Source organism: Dromiciops gliroides, chromosome 6 (genome assembly GCF_019393635.1).
Source record: "Dromiciops gliroides isolate mDroGli1 chromosome 6, mDroGli1.pri, whole genome shotgun sequence".
In the NCBI taxonomy this organism is placed as follows: domain Eukaryota; kingdom Metazoa; phylum Chordata; class Mammalia; order Microbiotheria; family Microbiotheriidae; genus Dromiciops; species Dromiciops gliroides.
The window spans coordinates 43,557,866-43,578,969 of NC_057866.1; the positions used below are offsets into that span (position 1 = coordinate 43,557,866).

The 21,104-nt window shown below is 42.1% G+C and overlaps 1 protein-coding gene across 1 annotated transcript in view; it reads left to right on the forward strand.

The window, feature by feature from the left end:
• The window catches only part of LGR4 (leucine rich repeat containing G protein-coupled receptor 4), a 125,674-nt gene that overhangs the window by 66,793 nt on the left and 37,777 nt on the right, over positions 1-21,104 (forward strand). Inside the window, exons 3-4 of the mRNA XM_043971139.1 lie at positions 15,385-15,456; positions 17,959-18,030. Of these exons, the coding sequence (XP_043827074.1) occupies positions 15,385-15,456; positions 17,959-18,030 (144 nt within the window). The remainder of the gene's footprint in view (positions 1-15,384; positions 15,457-17,958; positions 18,031-21,104) is intronic.

Sequence of the window (21,104 nt, forward strand, 5' to 3'; positions counted from 1 at the left end):
CTACCTCCTCACCAAGAAGAGAAGAAGCCCTAGGGCTTCCTACTGCTCCCTCTTTCAGGAGAAGGGAAGAGGCCTGCCAAGAAGGTCCTGCCTTCTACTCCTTTGTCCACCATAGGGGAGAGGGACGAGTACCAAGATAAAATGAAGATTGATGCTTCTCTCCCCCATGAGAGAGATGGACAGAGTGACAGAGACAGAACCCAGATTGTCTGAACTTTCTGCTCCCATGTCTACCAGGAAGAGAGCAAGGTTCCTCAGAAGACCTGCTTCCAGTCTGATCCAGTCGGATCCTCAGAAGTCCTGCTTCTCCTTGCCATGTTCTATAGTTAGAATGTTCCGGTTTTTTTCTTCTTGAGGACTGGAGACAATTGTATAACCTGATAGATCTGAAGATCGTCAGGGGTGTCCCTTTTCCAGAAGGAAAGTCAGTCAAGCATCAAGGGAGTCCTACCCTATTGACAATAGAAAGTGGCCTTAGTATAGTTAACAGGGCTTGTTGGGACTCACTATCCTGGCTGGAGAAGAGTTGGGGAGGGGTTAGTTATTATGTTGCACCGCCCCCATTCTGAATAGCTAGAAGCTAATTTGGTGTCTGTTGTAATTATATTACCACTTAGCAGGCAGGTTCCTAATACAAGCACAACTAGCCTAGCTTTCTACGTGACACACCTTTGAATACCTAAAGATAGCTATTACTATCCCTTACTACTCCCCAAGTCTTCTGTCCAGGATAAATGTCCCAAGTTGCCTTTATGTGTCAAGATTTTAAATAACCCTAAACATCAGTGCATCTCTCTTCTGTATATGTCAGCTTGTTGGTGTTTTTCTTAAAATGTGATACCCCAAATTCAAAATAATTCCCCAAATGTGTGCTGATTAGGGTAGAATACAGTAGAACTATCACTTTCCTTGATCTGTACCCTATGTCCCTTTTATGCCCTAAGATTGAATTAGCATTGTTGGCTGCCGTGTCACTCTGCTGACTCATTGACCTTGAAGTTCACTTCAGTTTAACTGATTTTTATGTTCACTAGAGTGCCCAAGCCTAGTGCAGAGAATACAAAAACAAAATACTGCCAGCAGCCCTCCCCAGATTACATTCTTGTGACAAACTTCACCATGAACAGGAGTAAGTAAACACAGTATTATTGCAAGAGGGAGAAAGCATGAACGACTAGGGAAAACACGTGTGGGGTGAGTGGGAGAGCAAGACAGGGAAGGGCTCTCATTTGAAGTAATATCAAGGGAAGGATTCTTAAGAGGCAGCTAGGCAATACAGTACACAGAACACTGGACCTGGAGGTAGGAAGACCTGAGTTCAAATCCTAGATGTTTGACCCTAGGGAAGTTACTTAACCTCTCTGTTGGTTTCAGTTTCCTCGATTTTAAAATGGGGATGGGGATGATAATGATGATGGCAAACAACAACAATAATGCCTCCCAGCTTTGTTGTGAGGATCAAATGAGATAATATTTGTAAAGTGTGTAGCACACTGCCTGGCATTATATAAATGCTAATTATTATTGTTGTTTATTAATATTATCAGAAATAGGGAAGTTTGGAAGCAGAATAGTGGGAAAAATAATGAGCTCTGTTTCAGACATGATGAATATCAGCTGTTTATAGGACATCCATCAGCAGGCAAATGGTGGTGTGGGAATAATGCTAAGGAGAAATGTTAGTGCTATTTCTACAAATTTGGGAATCAATTGGGTCTAAATGAAAACTGAATCCATAGATCCTTGGCAGGACACCTTAGGGGGTAAGAGATGGATGGCAGTGTGGCAAAGGTGACTGAGAAGAAATGGCCAGGTAGGCTGGAGGTAAACAAGGTGAGCAAAACATCTAAGACCAAATGAAAAGAGAATATCACCGTGGCCGGGTTATTTATGGTCAAGTAGGACAAGGCTGAAGAAAAGGCCATTGATTTGAACAATAAAAATAATTTGTTCATTTGTTTTTCCATAGTGTCTGTCTCTTCATGAGTCCATTTGGAGTATTCTTGGCAAAGATATTGGAGTGGTTTTGCTAATTTCCTTCTCCAGCTCAGGCAAATAGGGTAAAGTGACTTGCCCAGGGTTGTACAGCTAGCATGTGTCCAAGGCCAGAATTGAACTCATGAAGATGAGTTCTCTTGGATTCAGGAGGTCCTGAGTTCAAATCTGTCCTCAGACACTTGACACAAGCTGTGTGACCCTGGGCAAGTCACTTAACCACAATTGGCCCACCCCCCCCCAAAAAAAAGAAGAAGAAGATGAGTTCTGACTTCAGGCCTGGCACTCTAGCCACTGAGCCACCTAGCTGCCCTAATAATAATGATGGCTTGCATTTATATAGAGCTTTATGATTTGTATGACACTTGAAATAAATGACCTTTTTTGATCCTCACAACTCTGGTAAGCCTTGGTAATTTGAGAGAATGCAATTTCAGTCATGTGATGGGATCCACTAAGGCCCTCAAATCTTTTTCATATGCTCTCTTTAGTCTTCCTCCCCTGGCTTCTATTTGTGAAATTAATTTTTTTTAACACTAGTGTAATCCTACCTTTATTATCCCTATTACATTTTGCTTCATTAAATTCACCTAAATGTTCTACCTTGCTGATTTTTTTAAAGCTTTCATTCTCAACATATACCATAGCACTTCATACCTCACTGATGTTCTTAACTGTTTTCTCCTTACCTCCCTTTGAGGCTCAGCTCAAGTGCCTTTTTTTTTTTTTTTTTGGCAAGGCAATGGAGGTTAAGTGACTTGCCCAGGGTCACACAGCTGGTAAGTGTCAAGTGTCTGAGGCCAGATTTGAACTCAGGTCCTCCTGAATCCAGGGCCTGTGCTCTATCCACTGTGCCCCTCAAGTGCTTTCTTGATTCTGCAGTCCCTCCATCCTGAAATTACTTTGTATTTATTTTCTTTTGATTTATCTAGAAATTATGTTTTTTCCAGGAGAATGTAATCCTTCATATCCTCAGCCTCTGGCACATGGTAAGCAAATGATAAACACTTTTGAATTGGTCCGTGTCATGAATATCATTGTTGGTATTATGACACAGAGGAAGAAGGAGAAGGCTGAAATGCCTTAAAAATCAAGGAAGTGTGGGGCGGCTAGGTGGCACAGTGGATAAAGCACCGGCCCTGGATTCAGGAGGACCTGAGTTCAAACCCGGCCTCAGACACTTAACACTTACTAGCTGTGTGACCCTGGGCAAGTCACTTAACCCCAATTGTCTCACCAAAAAAAAAAAAAATCAAGGAAGTGCTCATTTCCTGTTGTGGGTATCAGAAAAGTCTTCATGGAGGAAGCTACTGTTTCTCCAGGACCTAGTGTGGGGCCTCCCAGGTAGCAAGCGCTTGATCAGTCAATGTTGGGATTGTCCTGGTTTTTGAGCCCAGCTTCAAGCAAGATTGAACCCCCTCAGGGATGTCAGAAAGGGGCTTCTTATTCCAGTAGAAGTTGGCTTTGCTCTCCTTGGAGGGCCATTCTAACTCTGAGATTATGTCCCAGCTCATACGGAGATGGGAGAAGGCAGCCCCAGCACAGGCACTTTGGAGAGGTGGGATGTGGCGGAAGTGGTTATTGTATTAAAGTATTGGGGTTCGGGATCATTGATTTACAGCTGGAAAGGACCTCAGAGGTCGTCTCATTGAACTCCCTTTATTTTACAGATGAGGAAACTGAGACCCAGAGAGGTTAAGTGATTTGCTTCAAGTCACAAAAGGAGAAAATGGCAAAGTGAAGGTTAGGACCCAGATCCTCAACCTCCAGATCTCATGTTCTTTCCACTGTATCACACTGAGTCCTGAAGGAGAAATAGGAAAGGCTGATGGTTAATGACAAGCAACATATATATATATATATATATATATATATATATATATATATATATATATATATATATATATTTTTTTTTTTTTTTTTTAATAAAAAGAAAGGAAAAAGAAAAACCACATGGATATTGTACTGGAGAATCATTCCTGTTAATACAAGCAGTGTATACCACTTCATGTACTGGCATAATTAACTGTTCCAGACTCCCGTTTCCCATGATGCTTTGCTGCTTTTGAGGTAGTGTTTTTGAGAAAAGAGATGTGAAATTCTTCGGGATTAGCAGCCAAGCTTGTTCAGTGTTCCCAAGGAGAAGTAGCTCTGTTTATACTACTGTTGCTATGATTAAATCCATTCATTACTGAGCAAACTTTCCAAATCTTTAATGAATCTGCCATCACCAGTTTGGCTGAACTTGTAGGAAGAAGTAATTTTCTAAAGGTGGCCCCATTCCACTTGATATATCATGTCTAATTTTCTGTCCTTTCCTTGGAGATTTCATTGTTGCTCCAAGCCTATGATTTCATTAGTGTGGGGACCTCTTAGTGTTTTTAGAGTCAACGGCCCTTGGATGATCATGACCTTGGCAGCCTTGGGCAAGTCATTCGTCATCTCCAGGCTTCACTGTCTTCTTCTGTAAAGTCGGGGTGTTGGGTTAGATGGCCTCTGATATCCTTTCCTGCCCAATGATAACTCCTTTAGCTGGTTTCTTTCTCTTCTTCTAAAAAGTTGAGGGGGGCGTTGTTTTGTTTGTTTGTTGGTAGTAGTAAAAGAGTAACAGCACCAGTAAATTTTTGGTCTGTTACCTTCATTGACATTCCCAACATTTTTTAAAACTGAGAATTGTTCTCTTTAAGAAAAATCAATATTAGGGGGCAGCTAGGTGGCACAGTGGATAAAGCACTGGCCTTGGATTCAGGAGGACCTGAGTTCAAATCCGGCCTCAGACACTTAACACTTAACTAGCTGTGTGACCCTAACCCTCATTGCCCTGCAAAAAAAAAAAAAAGAAAGAAAAATTAATATTAATGCATTATTTCTTCCTATGTCCTCCATGAAAGTTTTTTTTTATAACACATTAAGCCTGCAGTGATGCATCCAGTCCTCATTTTCTGGCCTATACCTTATAATTTAGAGTATATTTACATTCTTCTGGGGTGTATCATTCCATATGTTAGTCTTCTCTTCCAAACTAGATTGTAAACTCCTGAGAAGAGCTAGCCTGTTTTATACTTCTTCATTTTCCATGGTGTTTACCAGGATTCAGGGAACATGGTGGGTGTGTTCTATAAATACTTTTTGCTTGGTAAACCAGCCTTGAATCCATTTACCTTTTCACCAACAACAATAATAGCAACAGAGCACTGGCCCTGGAGTCAGGAGGACCTGAGTTCAAAGCTGTCCTCAGACAGCTAGTGTAACCCTGGGCAAGTCACTTAACCTGGATTGCCTCCCCAAAGAAACCAACCAATAATAGCAACAGCACCTGCTGACATCTCTAACATATTTTAAGTTTTGCTAAATGTTTTGAACATCTTCTCATTTGATTCCCCAGACAGAATGTATGCTCCTGAAGGGTAAGGAATGTTTCATTTTGTATCATACCTCCACAAACCTGGCATACAGTAGGCATTTCATAAATGCTCATCAGCTGTGTGACTGAAACCTTAGAAGGTGGGTAGAAGCTATTAGTGTCCCATTTTACAGAAGATGAAGTCCAGGCTTGGGTTAAGTGATTTGTCTATGTTAACATGGCTAGTAGTGTTCAGAGTACATCTGTGGTCCCTGTCTTCCTGTATCAAAGCATAATGCTCTATCAACCCTGTCTTTCATTAAAAACACTGAACAAGGGGGCAGCTAGGTGGCGCAGTGGATAAAGCACCAGCCCTGGATTCAGAAGGAGTTAAAATCTGGCCTCAGACACTTGACACTTACTAGCTGGGTGACCTTGGGCAAGTCACTTAATCCTCATTGCCCTGAATAAAACAAACCAAAAAAAAACCTGAACAAATATTAACTTCTATTGATCTTCCAATTTCCCTTTTACACATCATTTTTTAAAAGTTCCAAAGTTTAAACTGCTATTTCCTTTTTCCATTTTTTTGTATAATATTTGTCTAAATAAGTGTTTTAAAACTGATTTTTTTTTTCCCCTGAAGGACCTGTCAAGGTAGATGTGCTAACACTGTTTTGCTTGTTAAAACGCAGCTGCTTCTTCACTGCTTGGGAGAATTTAACCAGACCCATAGATGGGTCTGGGTATACATTGTCTGACAGGTCCTGTCTCCTAAGGGACTGAATATGTACATGGTAAAGTGGATAGAACACAGAACCGGACAGGAAGTCAGGAAGATCTAGGTTTGGGTCCAACCCCAGACACTTGTTACATTCCCCAAGCCTTGGTTCCCTCTTGTGTAAAATGGGGTTAGAGTTATAGTGGCACCCACCTCACAGGGTGTGTTATGAGGATCATATTAGATTAAGACTCTCTGGGGGCAGTGAAGGGGTGGGGTCACTTAGTCTGTCTGAGGTTTCCTAGTTGCCTCATCTCTCAAACAAAAACAAATCCAAAAAACCACAAGGGTGACGCTCACACTAACTCCTCATCTTACCTTTCAGTGCCCTGTGAATGCCAGTTATTATTTTTCTTCTAATTACAATTGTGGGGGAGAAAGTGCCTTGGAAACCACAAAGGGCTGTGGAAAAGCCAGTAAGTTTTAAAATGTAGACCTCTTTCCTTGCCCTGCCCCACCAGATTATTGTAGCACAAGAGCCTCCTGGAGTAAGAATACCTGCTTCTTACTGCTTGTTCAGAGATTATGCCCCTGGCCTTGCCCTCCTGTCGTTGGGGCCGCCCTCTGCTCCGCCTTCCCCCAGCCTCAGGTTTCACAGCAGCTGCTGGCAGCCCCTTTCCCAGGCCCCACCAGTCCATGGCTCTGGTCAGCTTTAACACACATTCCTCCTTCTACTAACTCAGCAATAACTCCAGCCAAATGGCGACAATAAAATTGCCACCACAGGCCAGAAGCAACATAAATCCAGGCATTCCTCAGATAAGAAACGTCATCCTCACTCTTTAAAAGTGACTTCCTGAAGGAAGAATTCCTTTGCCTGAGCTGGGAGGGAGGAGAAAGCCTCTGGCCTGGTCTCTCCCCCTTGCTGGATTCCAGCATCCAGCAATCATTTGTGTCCTTTGTATAAACAACCCTTAATCCTACCTTCTACTGAGAGTGACTTTGGTGAGGTCAGAATATCCCAATGTCAGCATTGGAGTAACCCTCAGAGCCCATGTAGATCAACTGGTACCCAAACAGAAATGCTCAGATTGTAGTCATCGTCCTAGTAGCTAATATTTGATATAGTGCCTACTATGTGCCAGGTACTATGCTAAGCACTTTACAAATATTGACTCATTAGATCCTCACAACAACAACAAGCCTAGAAAGCGGTTGCTGCTGTTATCCCCATTTGACAGTTAAGGAAATTGAGGCAAATATAGGTTAAGTGACTTGACCAAGGTCATACAGCTAGTAAGTGTCTGACTGGATTTGAACCCAGATCTTCTAGACTACAGGCCTAGGATACTATCCTCTGTGCCACCTAGTCTTGAAAGACTTGGGTACAAACCCTGATCCTAATACTTAACAAAGCTGAGTGATCTTGAACAAGTCACCTAACTCCGGAGCCTCCATTACTTCATCTGTAAAATTAGGATAAGAGTGCTTTCCCATGTGGTTGTTAAACAAGCTTTTTGCCATCTTTAAGCTGTTATTAAAAACATGAGTTATTAGTGTTCGAGCTAAAGCAGAGTTTTATAACTTATTTTGATGTCATGGACTTTTCATGGAAGTCTGGGGAAACCTATGGATCCCAAATGTTTTAAAATGCATGTAATAAAATGCATTGGATTGCAAAGGAAATTCATTATATTGGAATGAAAATGTAATTTTCCCCCCATCTAAGTTCACAGACATTCCCCCAGCTCCCTGAGATCTGTCCACAGAACCATGGACATCCCCCTGTGCCGGAATAAGCTGGTAGAAGATAGAAGATAGGGAGGCTATTTGTGTCAGTTTGGGCTTGTACCTTACCTCTGCCTCTGAGAGAGCCTGAGCTGCCTTCTCTAGCTCAGCTCAGGCCTCACCTGGTGCATGAGGCCCTTCCTGATCACCCACTCCCCAGGTTTTGGTTTCCCCTCCAAACTTACTTCATGTATGTTTTATATTGACTTTTGCATACATGCCTTTTCTCCTGCAATAGAACGTGCTTCTTAAGGGAAAGGATGATCTTGTTGATATCTCTGGGACCCACCTATAGGAAGCCTTTAGTAAATGCTGGTTGGCCGGCTTTGGAAGGAGCTATCTCAGGGAATGGCTATTCTGGGGAATGGTGAATAATAAATGCACATTCAGCCGGCAGCTTGGAAAGGCATTCCACAGGCTCAGTTATGTATGCCCCGTTTTCTTGGCTTGGTGCCCTAGGCTGGGGGAAGGAGAGAACTGTCATCGATTTCTGCCCCCTGCCCACGTCCTTGATTGGGTAAATACTGAGGACTTGTCTTGAGCTAGCCTGAGTGTCTCCTGTTTGGTTTTCATCTGGTTACATGGAGCTTTTTTTTTTTGTGCTGAGATTTTTACTTGTTTCCCTCAAGATTTTTTTTTCTTTACCAGACCTTTATTTTTTTTTTCGCCTTTTCTTCCCCAATTGCATAGAACCTTTCTATTACTGGGTCCTGAGGGGTCACATTTGATATCTTCTTTTTAGTTTTTAATAATTTTTAATATCTTTTGTCCTTACATTACCTTAATTTTCCCTGGGCAGCTTGGTGGCTCGGTGGATAGAGTGCCAGACCTAATGTCAGGAGGGCTTATCTTCTCATTCAAACCTAGCCTCAGGGCAGCTAGGTGGCATATCAGATAAAGCACCAGCTCTGGATTCAGGAGGACCTGAGTTCAAATCCAGCCTCAGATACTTGACACTTACTAGCTGTGTGACCCTGGGCAAGTCACTTAACCCTCATTGCCCTGCGAAAAAAACCCAACCAAACAAACCTAGCCTCAGACAGTAGCTGTGAGACCCTAGGCAAATCACTTCAGCCTGTTTGCCTCAATTTCCTCATCTATAAAATAATTTGGAGAAGGAAATGGCCAACCACTCCGTTATCTTTGCCAAGAAAACTCCAAATGGGGCCATGAAGAGTTGAATACAACTGAACAACAACAAAATTTTCTCTACATCATTCTTCCTCCTGCTTCCCAGAAAGCATCTATTATAACAATGCATTTTTTTTAGTTTTTTTTTTTCTGGGCAGGCAGTAGGGGTTAAGTGACTTGCCCAGGGTCACACAGCTAGTAAGTGTCAAGTGTCTGAGGCCAGATTTGAACTCAGTTTCTCCTGAATCCAGGGCTGGTGCTTTAACCACTGTGCCACCTAGCTGCTCCTGCATTTTTTTTTTTAAAGAAAGAAAAGAGGAAGAAGTAAAAAATTAAGCAAAACCAAATATAGATGAACAATAGTAACAGCTAGCATTTACATAGCATTTTTAGGTCAGCAACGCTATATATGTATGTATGTATGTATGTATGCATGTATGTATTCTCATTTGATTACTGCAACAACCCTGTGAGGTTGGTGCTGTTATTATTCCCATCTTACAGATGAGGAAAAAGGCTTCAAGAGGGTCACAAAGCTTTTAGATATGTCTACGGGCAAAATTTTAGCTTTCCTGACTCAACATAGGCACCTGGTGGCACAGTGGATAAAGCAGTGCAACCTGGCATTGGGAAGACCTAACTTCAAATGTGGCCTCAGATAATTATTGGCTGTGTGATCCTGACCCAGTAACTTAACCCCTGCTTGCCTCAGTTCTCTTACTTGTCAAATGGGGATGATAACAGCATCTACCTCGCAGGGTTGTCATGAGGATCATATGAGATATTTTTAAAAGCACTAAGCACAGTAGGTACTATGTAAATGGCACATGGTAGGCACTATATAAACGGCCTGTGTCTGCTACAAGGAGGTCCACTCAGTGGGCCGGGGGCCTTCTTCCTGTTCTCTTGATTATCTTGTGGATACCGGTGGATCAGGAGGGCTGGCCCTTGGTTAGCCCTCCTTGCTCTTTTCCCATCTCTTTTCCCCCGCTTCTGCATTTCTTTGACATTCTCTGCTTCTTGTATACAATTCCTTGTTTTGTAGCATGTAACTTATTTAAGCCCACAATGTTACCTTGTTACCATAAAGTGTTATATACATGTCAGCTTTTAATTTTTTTTTAATCTTTTTCTTTTTTTTTTTTTGGCGGGGCAATGGGGGTTAAGTGACTTGCCCAGGGTCACACAGCTAGTAAGTGTCAAGTGTCTGAGGCCAGATTTGAACTCAGGTACTCCTGAATCCAGGGCCAGTGCTTTATCCACTGCGCCACCTAGCTGCCCCAGCTTTTAATTTTAACAGTCCTTTTTGTTCTGATAATTACTGTGTGACCTTGGACAAATCACTAATTCCCCTGGGCCTTGGTTTTCTCATCTAAAAAGTGAGAGTTGGCCTAGATTTCTAAAACCTGATCCTCCCTCGAACAAAGGCCATGTGATATGCCAACAGCCCTAATTGGAAGACAGAAGAATAATAACCAAATAAACCCCTGGGTGGTTGTACACTCAGGTATGAGGAACATATGCAGAACCTAGGAATCAATTGTTAATCATTTGTTTGACAGCCTTGGTGTGATCAATAGCGTCCTTTGGTGGGGTTCAGATAGACTGTTTGGTGCTGCCATTAAGAAAGGATCAAAAGAAGAACTCAAGTCTTAATCCCATTGTCCATTCCATTTCCATTCTTTACTTGCTCCCATGCATTGGTCAGCTTCATCCACAGAAAGAGCCAATCACCTCTAAACTCCCTTTCAGCTCAGAACCTAACGCGCCATGACTCACTCTCTGAAAGCTCTGCTTTATAGCACAGCTAAATGTCTGAGGTCACCCATCTCTGCCGCCTTGGCTTTGGGTGACAGGCAAGCCCTTAGCTTTATTAAATCCCACTCCTGAAACACGTGGGAGGCTTCTCATCTCCAGCCTCCAGAATCCTCATACCTTCACGCTTTCCTTACAGATGGGACCTTCCAAAATGGTAATCCCATTTGGTGCTGTTTCCAACTTGCCTATTCTAGCCTAGTCTGTCTCTGAGGCTGCTGCATGATTTCCGGAATTAACTTTCAGAGAGACTGGATTACAGACTAAGTGAAAGGGGAGAGAGGCTGGTAAAATGTAGTGATTGACTTCTCCGGGCCCTTGAACAGAGTTCTGTTTGTTCTTGACCAAAGGCTTTATTATGTCTCACGAGTAGCTCTCTGTATAAACGTATAGAATTCAACGATTTAGAAAACACTCTCCATGACAGCCCTGGGTAATAGGGCTGGAGCCTTATCTCCATTTGACAGCCCAGGAGATGGAGTTTCAGAAAGAACACTGAGGTTACAGAGAATTTAAGTGACTTCTCATGAACCAGAGAAGCCTGGAAGTGAAAGGAACCCTGCAGCCATGTAGCTCAATTCCATATCTGAAAAAGAATACCCTCGACAACATACCTGAGAAGTGATTCTTAAGCCATTGTTCGAAGACCTCTGAGGAGCAGGAGGAAAAGGACGGGGAAGAGGAGGAAGAGGAGGAGGAAGCCACCATTACCTCTGAGGCAGTATGCTCCCCTCTGTGACAACTCTACTTGCTCAGAAGTTTTTCTTGATCATCAAGTCTAAATTGGTTCCATGACACCTTCCACCTGCTGCTCTTGGTTCTTTTTTCCTGTTGGTTAAACAACTTCAATCCCTTCAATTAAAAAAAAAAAAGCTAGCATTTATACAGCTCTTTAGAGTTTGGAAAACACCTTACAAATATCATCTCACTTTGTCCTTTTGACAACCTTGGGAGGTAGTTATTAAATCATTTTACAGATAAGGAAACTGAGACAGATAGAAGTTAAGTGATTTGCCCACAGTCACTTAGCTAGTAAATTTCCAAGGCCGGATTTGAACTTGGGTCTTTCAGACCACAGATACAGAGCTATTTTCACTGTACTACCTGGTTTCAGTAGATTTTCATGTCATCTATGAATAGATGGCTGGATGGGTGGATGAACAAATGAAGGAATAGCACTTAAGTATTCATTAAAAGCCAAGAATGAACTCAAGGCTCTTCACCATTTTCATTGCCCTTCTTGGAATGTCTCCAGCTTTTCTATGTTCGTTCGTTCTTTCTCTCTCTCTCTCTCTCTCTCTCTCTCTCTCTCTCTCTCTCTTTCTTTTTTTTTTTTTAGTTTTTTTTCTTTTTTAGTGAGGCAATTGGGGTTAAGTGACTTGCCCAGGGTCACACAGCTAGTAAGTGTGTGTTAAGTGTCTGAGGCCGGATTTGAACTCAGGTCCTCCTGACTCCAGGGCTGGTGCTCTATCCACTGCACCACCTAGCTGCCCCCTCTTTCTTTCTTTCTTGTGGGGCAGTGGGGGTTAAATGACTTGCCCAGGGTCACACAGCTAGTAAGTGTCAAGTATCTGAGGCCAGATTTGAACTCAGGTCCTCCTGAATCCAGGGCCAGTGCTTTATCCACTGTGCCACCTAGCTGCCCCCAGTCTGTGTCATTTCTGAATCATAGGACCCAGATCATGAGGACGTGTCTAATAGGGACTGGGACCTAGGGATCTCCTGACTCAAAGTCTCTACTCTCACTTAGGCCACAGCTTCTCTTGTCAGTTTAGCAGATGGATAAAAGCTGAATAGAATGAATTCTGGTGTCTAGCATGCTGCATTTAGGCATGTGAGAAATGAAAGAATACAGTAACACCCATTGGTTGCCCCTCAGGATCTGTAGATGTGATGTCTTCATAGGAACTTTCCTTTTGTCCTGATTTCAGAGAAAGTCGCATTGGCTTTCCTTAACGATTTTTTGATAATTATGTTACTAATTTATCGGTAGTGGGGAGAATAAGGCTTTCATAGATAGCTTACCTCCTCTTTCCCAATATTTATGAAAAGAACAAAGATCTGGGGGAGAAGCAGCAAATATTTTGCTCTGTGGGGATTATAGACTCTTATCAGTTGACAAGGCAGGACTAGCAGGTGTTCTGCACTTCATCACTTTCCCCTTACTCAGGGAAAAGTTTATTGTCCTGTTTATGGTGTAGCAGAAATGATTGGACCACCCAGTGAAAGCTTACAGAGACATGGACAGATTTGAAGTAGTAATCAGTGGGAGAAAAATTCAGAGTTGATGAAATTTCAAAGCCCCTGAATACTACGTTGTGTGATGTTCTTCTTTGGAAGCTTCAGGCCTTTTCACTACAAGCAGCCTGTATAGAACAGCATGAAAATCCCTAGCTGTGGAATCAGGGGACCTGGGTTCAAATGCTGCCTCTGATACTACCTGTGTGACCTTAGACAGGACACCAAACTTCCTTGGCCTCAGTTTCCTCATCTCTAAAAGAGGGGATTGAACTGAACTTCTAAAGTCCCTTCTAGATTGAAATCCATGTGCCTAGGACACCAAATTATAACCGCACCTGCCTTTTCTTTCTACAGACTCTGACTTCTTAACGGTACACTTTTATTCACAGATAGCTCATTCAGACCAGCCAAGATATTTTGGACCAGGGTGCAAGGTGGCTTCTTGGGTTTCATGGTCCTTATGGATAAAATGTGACTGTGTCTGAATCAAGCTGATGATTTTCTCAATTTTAATAGTGATGAGGAATTCAGAAGACTTTAGGAGAGGATAGGGCAGAAAGCTCTATTGAACTTTGGAGGAGTTCTTGAGTTGGCATTTGAGTAAAAAGGATTTTCCAAGAAGGGATTCTGAAGCTTATCATAGTAGCTACCATTTATACAGACTGGATGGAGGTGAGAAAGGGAAATGGTCATTCATCAGGTAGAGTGGAGGGATCATGTGGACAAGAGCCTAAAGGTGCGACAGAGCCCATGTGTGCTTGGGGATAGGGCTTTCCTTGACTGGAATGGAGAGTTTGTTTTGAGGTGTTTAAATCAAAGGCATTTGAGGTTGGTAGGAATTTGGAGGCTTGACAGGCATCAGTTTTGGATCCCTCAATTTACAGATGAGAAAACTGAGGCCCTTGGAGGGTAAGGGAAGTCACATCAAGTCAGGGGCAGCTCTCTCATCCTAAACAGAACTTTTCAGAATAGGTTAGAAAGTGGAAGAGATTAGAACAGGGGTGATCACACTGAGAAGCTGCTGAAGTAATTTCATAATAAGCAATGAAGTTATGAGGGCCTGTAACAGGATGGAGCAGCTGGTGGTATGGTAGAGAGAGTGCCAGGCCTGGAGTCTGAAAGACCTGGGTTCAAATCTAGCCCCAAATACTTCCTAGCTGGGTAACCTGGGCAAGCCACCGAACTTCTGTTTGGTTCAGTTTCCTTATCTGTAAAATGGGGCTAATAATAATATTTACCTCCCAACGCTGATGTGAAGATCAATTTGTGAAAATGGCCCATGGTAGGCACTATATGAAGGACAATTTCCTTCTCTTCTACCCAACCCACCCTTCAGCATAGGAAGCCATTATTTACCATAATAAATTAGAAAGAATAAAAGAGAGCAGGGGAAGATTAACTTAACATATATGGTGTCATATGAGGGATTCCATCTCCATAGATTTTTACTTCGTGAAAGAATGAAGGGAAGCTCCTTCCCCTATCTCTCCTTCAGTTTCAGTTGTAGTCATTATGATTGTATGCTTATCAGTTTTGTTGTCATCATTTATGTTATCACTGTGTATATGTTTGCTTCCTTCAATTTGCTTCAGTTTATATAAGTTCTATAGGTTTTCCCATGCCTCCCTGTGTTGTGCATATTCAGCATTTTTAATAGCGTAATAATATCCCAGTTTATTCATGTGCCACAATTTGGTTAGAATAGACAACAAACAAACAACCCCAACTCTGTTCCCTGCAGAACTCCTCCTTGTTTTATAGAAATACAGATAAGGAAAATCAGCTGACGTGGTGATTGTGTCTGATGGTGTATATAGCATTTAGTACTACTAGTCCCCCACCTCTTTACCTTGAGGAGGGAAGTGTGCTTCATTATCTGTCCTGGGGAAGGAATATTGCTTAATAACAGTCTCTGGAATTGAGAAACCAGAATAAAGTTCAGATAAAGAAGATAACTGAAGCAGTTTGAGTAAATGTGTTTCTGCTCACCCTGGCACAGCCAGCATATTTGGACCTTTGTTTGCACATAGTTGTTTATATGTTATCTCTCCCACTGGAGTGTGCTCTGTTTTTGTCTTTGTACCCCAGCACCGCTGTGTGGCATATAAAAGGAGCTTAATAAATGCTTCTTGAGTGATTGATTTTTAAAAGCCCAGGAAAATCTCCCCCTCCCCTTTTTTAGCATCCATCTTACATTTTAGGAAGACCTCTCTTCATCAGCTAAGCTTTAAAAATATCTTTGTGGTTCAGTGTTCACTCTAATCATATGTTAGGTGGCCATAAGTATCTTGAATTCTAACAGGTTGAATTATTATCATTGTCACTTTTGTTGTTGTTTTTGTTTTTCCAGACGATTGGCTGGCAATGACCTTTCCTTTATCCATCCAAAGGCCTTGTCTGGATTGAAGGAGCTCAAAGTCCTGTAAGTAACACCATTTTTGGCATTTCACAGCCAGCCCTGCATTTTCTTTTTGAATTTGTTGGTCTTCTTTCTGCTGGTGCCTTTGAAGGGAGTAAGAGAAGGGAGGACAGGCTGGCCATTCGAGCACTTAAGACAAGCGTGCATGCAGATCATCTTTCCTACAGAGGTAGCAAAAGCTAACGTCTTAATTAACCAATGAAAACTCCAGGTTCCAGTTAAATGGTAGTTTAAAAAATAAATAGCATTTAATACCTGGGATCAAAAGCATCGTCAAGGGTTCAGATCTCCTAAACTTTCTTATTCTCTGGGTTTTGATTCATGCTCTTCTACTTGGGAACTTCATTAGTAGCAAAGGGGAGATAGCCTTGAATGGCACCAAATGTGAAAAGTGTTTTTTCTCCTAACTGGGAACCATTTTCTTTCTTTCTACATCCTGTTTACCAAGAGATTTTGGAATTTGGGGTGCTATTCATTGTAGCAGAATATGAACTGTGAAGACGGGAACGTGTGTGTGTGTGTGTGTGTGTGTGTGTGTGTGTGTGTGTGTGTGTGTGTGTACCCAGCAGTTTACATAGCACCTTGCATATTTAGGATGGGGTGGGGTGGGACCTGTGATTTCATGGGTGTCAGGGAAAAGGAAACATGGAAACCTTTATAATCTTAGGGAATTGCCCAGGCTGTTGAGGAGTCAGGGGTCGAATGCACTGGAATTCAGGTCTTCTTGACTCCCCAAACCACCTTCTTCTCCTTTTAGCACACACCCTTTGGTCTTGCATGTAGCAAGCTTTAATAAATGCTTATTGAAATTGAATTTGGGGGGCAGCTAGGTGGCGCAGTGGATAGAGCACGGGCCCTAGAGTCAGGAGTACCCGAGTTCAAATCTGGCCTCAGACACTTGATACTTACTAGCTGTGTGACCCTGGGCAAGTCACTTAACCCCAATTGCCTCACCAAAAGAAAAAAAAAAAAGAAAAAAGAAATTGAATTTGGGCCATTTCTTCCCTTGAGGACTGGTTCCTCTTAGGCTGACTTCTGGTCCCCTCTGTCTTGTACTCTCTCTCTCTGGATCAGTCTCTCATTTTTCTCCTCCTCATCCTTCCCAAACAAAACACATTTTCCTTTTCTGTGTCTGTACCCCCAGCACTGTCTTCTATAAAAAGGGTGTTAATGTGCTAACCCTCCTAGGTAACTGTAGTCAGCTCCCACAGTAATCTATTAGAATGAAATTAACACAGGCTCTTTCCACCTAGTAGATGATAAAATGGCTGTGAGATCGAATTGACTCAGGCTCTGATCTTTCCCATTAAATGTCCTTCCCTTTATTAAACTGAGCACAGATTTTATAACTTTAAATTCCCTTGTGAGGAACAAAGTAGCTTTAGTGACTAAGATAGCCAGACCTGGAGTCAACAAGACTACCTCTCCTAGACACTAGCTGTGTGACCCTGGGCAAGTCACTTAACTTACCTGTACCCTAGACAGTCTTTTAAGAGTGCATCAGGGGGGCCGCTAGGTGGTACAGTGGATAAAGCACTAGTCCTGGATTCAGGAGGACCTTAGTTCAAATCCAGCCTCAGACACTTGACACTTACTAGCTGTGTGACCCTGGACAAGTCACTTAACCCCCATTGCCTAGCAAAAAAAAAAAATAATATATATATATATATATATAGAATAGCCTGTTTGGGGAGGTAGAGGCAGTGGGTGGCTCAGTGTGTAGAGCACTGAACCTACAGTCTAGAGAGACCTGACTTTATATCCAGCCTCAGACACTCAATATCTGTGTGACCCTGGGCAAGTCTCTTAACTGCTGTCTTCCTCAGTTTCCTCAACTAAAAATTGTGGATGATATTAGCAGTTGCTTCCCAGGGTGATTATGAAGATAAGATGAGATAATAGTTGTAAAAATGCTTAGCACATCACCCAGTAAATAATAAGTACTTAATAAATAATGATTTCCTTCCTTTCCCTAGTGGGCTCCCCCTCTTTGAATGTCTTGAATTATTTAAGCAATGATTAAATGCTTATTGCATGCAGGCAAGACATTATGCTTGGTGCTGGGGATAAAAAGACCAAAACAAAATGGTTCCTGTCTTCAAGGAACTTTACATTCTTCTAGATGTATACAACATGTATGCAACTGGATACATACACAATCTTTTTTTATTTTTATTTTTGGCAGGGCAGTGGGGGTTAAGTGACTTGCCCAGGGTCACACAGCTAGTAAGTGTCAAGTGTCTGAGGCTGGATTTGAACTCAGGTACTCCTGAATCCAGGGCTGGTGTTTTATCCACTGTACCACCTAGTTGCCCCACTATCTTAAAGTAGAGGCTGAACAACCGTGGGGGGTGGTGGTGGAAGGGAGGATTCTCACCCAGATCTGGACTAGGCCAGATTCCCTCTGAGAGCCCTGCCAACCCTGAGGTTCCATCTTCTTTCTGTGTGTTTCTGTGGTTCAGGCTGGGAAGGATGTTTCTTACCTAATGAAAGCTTTCCTTACAGGACACTCCAGAACAATCAGCTGAAAACTGTTCCGAGTGAAGCCATCCGAGGACTGAGCTCTCTACAGTCTTTGTAAGTAGGTTTTTGCTTTTGTAATAGGCCAAAGTGATGATTGTGAGCAACTAAAAGTTTTTTGAGGTATTTGGACACAAATAGAGAAATATCAACCCCTTTGTGCCTTTGAGAGCTAATAGTCATGATGGTGAGAGTAGATTGTTAGATTTACATTCTATTGGTCAAGACAGTATATCAATTAATCAATAAACATTTGTTAAGTACCTTCTCTGTGCTAGGTGCTGTGGATACAAAAAGGCAAAAGATAGTCCCTGCCCTCAAGGAGTTTACAATCTAATAGGAGAGTGCACATGCCAATGAATATCTACAAAGCAGGTCATATGCAGGACAAATAGGAAATAATTAACATTAAAAGAAGCCAGGGAGGTCCATAGGCAGAGATGAGGAAAGGAGAGCATCTTGTGCATGGCAGATAGCCAGAACCTATAAGGGACAAACAGGGTAGAGCACTGGTAACCTTTGAGGGGTGGGAGGAGGTGGGGAGCACTAGCAGTGGGGGTGGGGCAGGAAAGGCTTCCTGAAGAAGGTGGCGTGTGTGGTTCCGGCTTACTCAGATCATCTCAGTCTTTGACTTTGGCATGATTCTTGTCCATTGCATCTTCAATCCTCCTAGTACCCATTAATTGTACTAGAGGCACCCAGTGAAGAGAGTACTTGACCTGGGGTAGCTAGACTTGAGTTCAAATGTGACCTCAACACTTCCTACCTGACTGATCCGAGGCAAGGCAGTTAACCTCCATTAACCTCCATTTCTTTCCTTGTCTGTAAAGTGGGATAGTAATAGCGCCTACCTCCCAGGGGTGATTGTGAGACTGATTAAGGAAGATAGTATTTGTAAAGTGCTTTGCAAACATTAAAGCTCTGTATAAAGGCCAGATATTGTTATTATTATTGCTGTTTTTAGAGGCCTCCTCATCTATTATCTCCTTATCTTTTTCCTTTCTTCTAATTTTCCTTATTGATTTTTGCTTTTGCACACATCTGTTATTTACCTGCTGAGGTCCACATTTTACAGATGAGGAAACTGAGCATGAGTGGTTAAGTGATTTCTCCAGGGTCATAAACAGTTAGTAATGGTCTTGGTAGTATTTGAACCCAGGCTCTTCTTGGCTCTGGATTGAGAGTTTGGTCTCCCATGGGCACACTTGGTCTCTCCTCTGCCATTTAATATTATGCTGAGAAATTGTTTTAGGTCCCCCCCGCCTTTGGTTTTTCATGTTAAAATGAAAGATTAATTTAGACACTACCTGAAATTGGTAGAGAAAATAGTTTCTTATTTGTGTTGGGGGTTTTAAACATAGGTATTTGCCTCACTTTATTGTACACAATCTTGAACAGATTTATTTATTTATTTGTTTGTTTGTTTGTTTATTTTAGTGAGGCAATTGGGGTTAAGTGACTTGCCCAGGGTCACACAGCTAGTAAGTGTTAAGTGTCTGAGGCCGAATTTGAACTCAGGTCCTCCTGACTCCAGAGCTGGTGCTCTATCCACTGCACCACCTAGCTGCCCCTTGAACAGTTTTAAAAGTTATAACTACATAAATATTTTTAAGTGTACATTTTTATTCCATATCATGACACAGTAGGTTTGTGCCAATCCCTTTTCCCTTGCTGGTCTTGGTTTTCTCATCTATAAAATGAAGGGGTTGCTTTCCTTCTAGTTTGATATTCTCATTTTAGGGCAGGTGAATAATATGGTCAGACCAAGCCTTTACTCATAAAATCTGACTTATGAAATTACATGGGCTCTTCTTCACTTGTTCGCGTGCCATTTTGAAATAGTATTACTTTCCCCTCCTCATGTTTCTTTAATGACTGTAAGCTCAAGAGTTCATAGCTTTAGAGCTTAAAGATCATCTAATGTGACCCCCACACACACACACCTCCACCCCCTTATTTTATAGAGGAAGAAACCAGGGTGGCTTGTTCAGAAATGATTTCTTCATTTGAAATGAATTAAAGGCGTAGGCAAAAATTCATGCCTTGCTGCACACCACTGACTTATTTAAAACCATCTTGATTCCACAAAAAGGTGGGGGAGCTTTCCAAGGACAAGGCAGCATGTTAACCTTGCAGACAGAATAATGCTTGCCTTGGCCTCAAGGACTTGGTTTGATTTCAGTTCAGTGCTGCCACTCACCAGCTCTAACCTTGAGCAAATCCGTAAATTCCTCTGAGCCTCAGTTGCCTATCTGTAATATAAAAGCCTTGGACCAGATGACCTCCAAGGTCCCTTACAGCTATCAGGTTGTCAGAAATCAAACATTAACTTTTATAGCTCCAAAATAAACACTTCAGGGCTTATGGGAAAATAAATGTATAAAGAGACATTTATTCCTATGGTATTTATGTATAAAACAAAAAGTTTAACATCTCCCACCTGAATTCAGGGCTATTAGAGTTATCTTCCACCACTGCTCCCCCCCACCCCATTCCCCTTACCGATTTTTGTGTTTCAAAACAGAGATAGACTAAATGACTTATTTACCTGGGTTTGACATTAGCTACCACAGCTGGATGGGCCTGTGGGATTTATCCAGATGAGCAGGTTGAATGCATTCTTTCATGGAAAACAGATTTTCCTTGTGCAATCTGGCTTGTATTGTCAACAGTTTAGCTTGAGGTGTCTCCATGCTTCCCTTGGGTCTGAATTGGTTAAACTTTGCTGGTTCTTATTTCCATCTCTTCCTAATTATCTGCTTTACTTCTGCAGCTGCTGAGCAAAGAACCTGTCGGCTCCTAAGTCTTCTGTTGTTCACTCGTTTTCAGTTGTGTCTGACTCTTCCTGACCCCAGTTGGTATTTTTTTGGCAGAGATACTGGAGTGGTTTGCCATTTCCTTTTCCAGGTCATTTTACAGATGAGGAAACTCAAGCAAACAAGGTTAAGTGACTTGTCCAAGGTCACACAGCTAGTAAGTTTCTGACGCCAGATTTTAACTTGGGGAGATGAGTCCTCCTGACTCTAGGCCCAGCACTGCCACTTAGCTGTGCCCAGTAAGTCTTGGCCACCAGAAGAATCTATATGATTATTCTATAACATGATTTTGGCTAATCAAAACAAAAGAAAAGG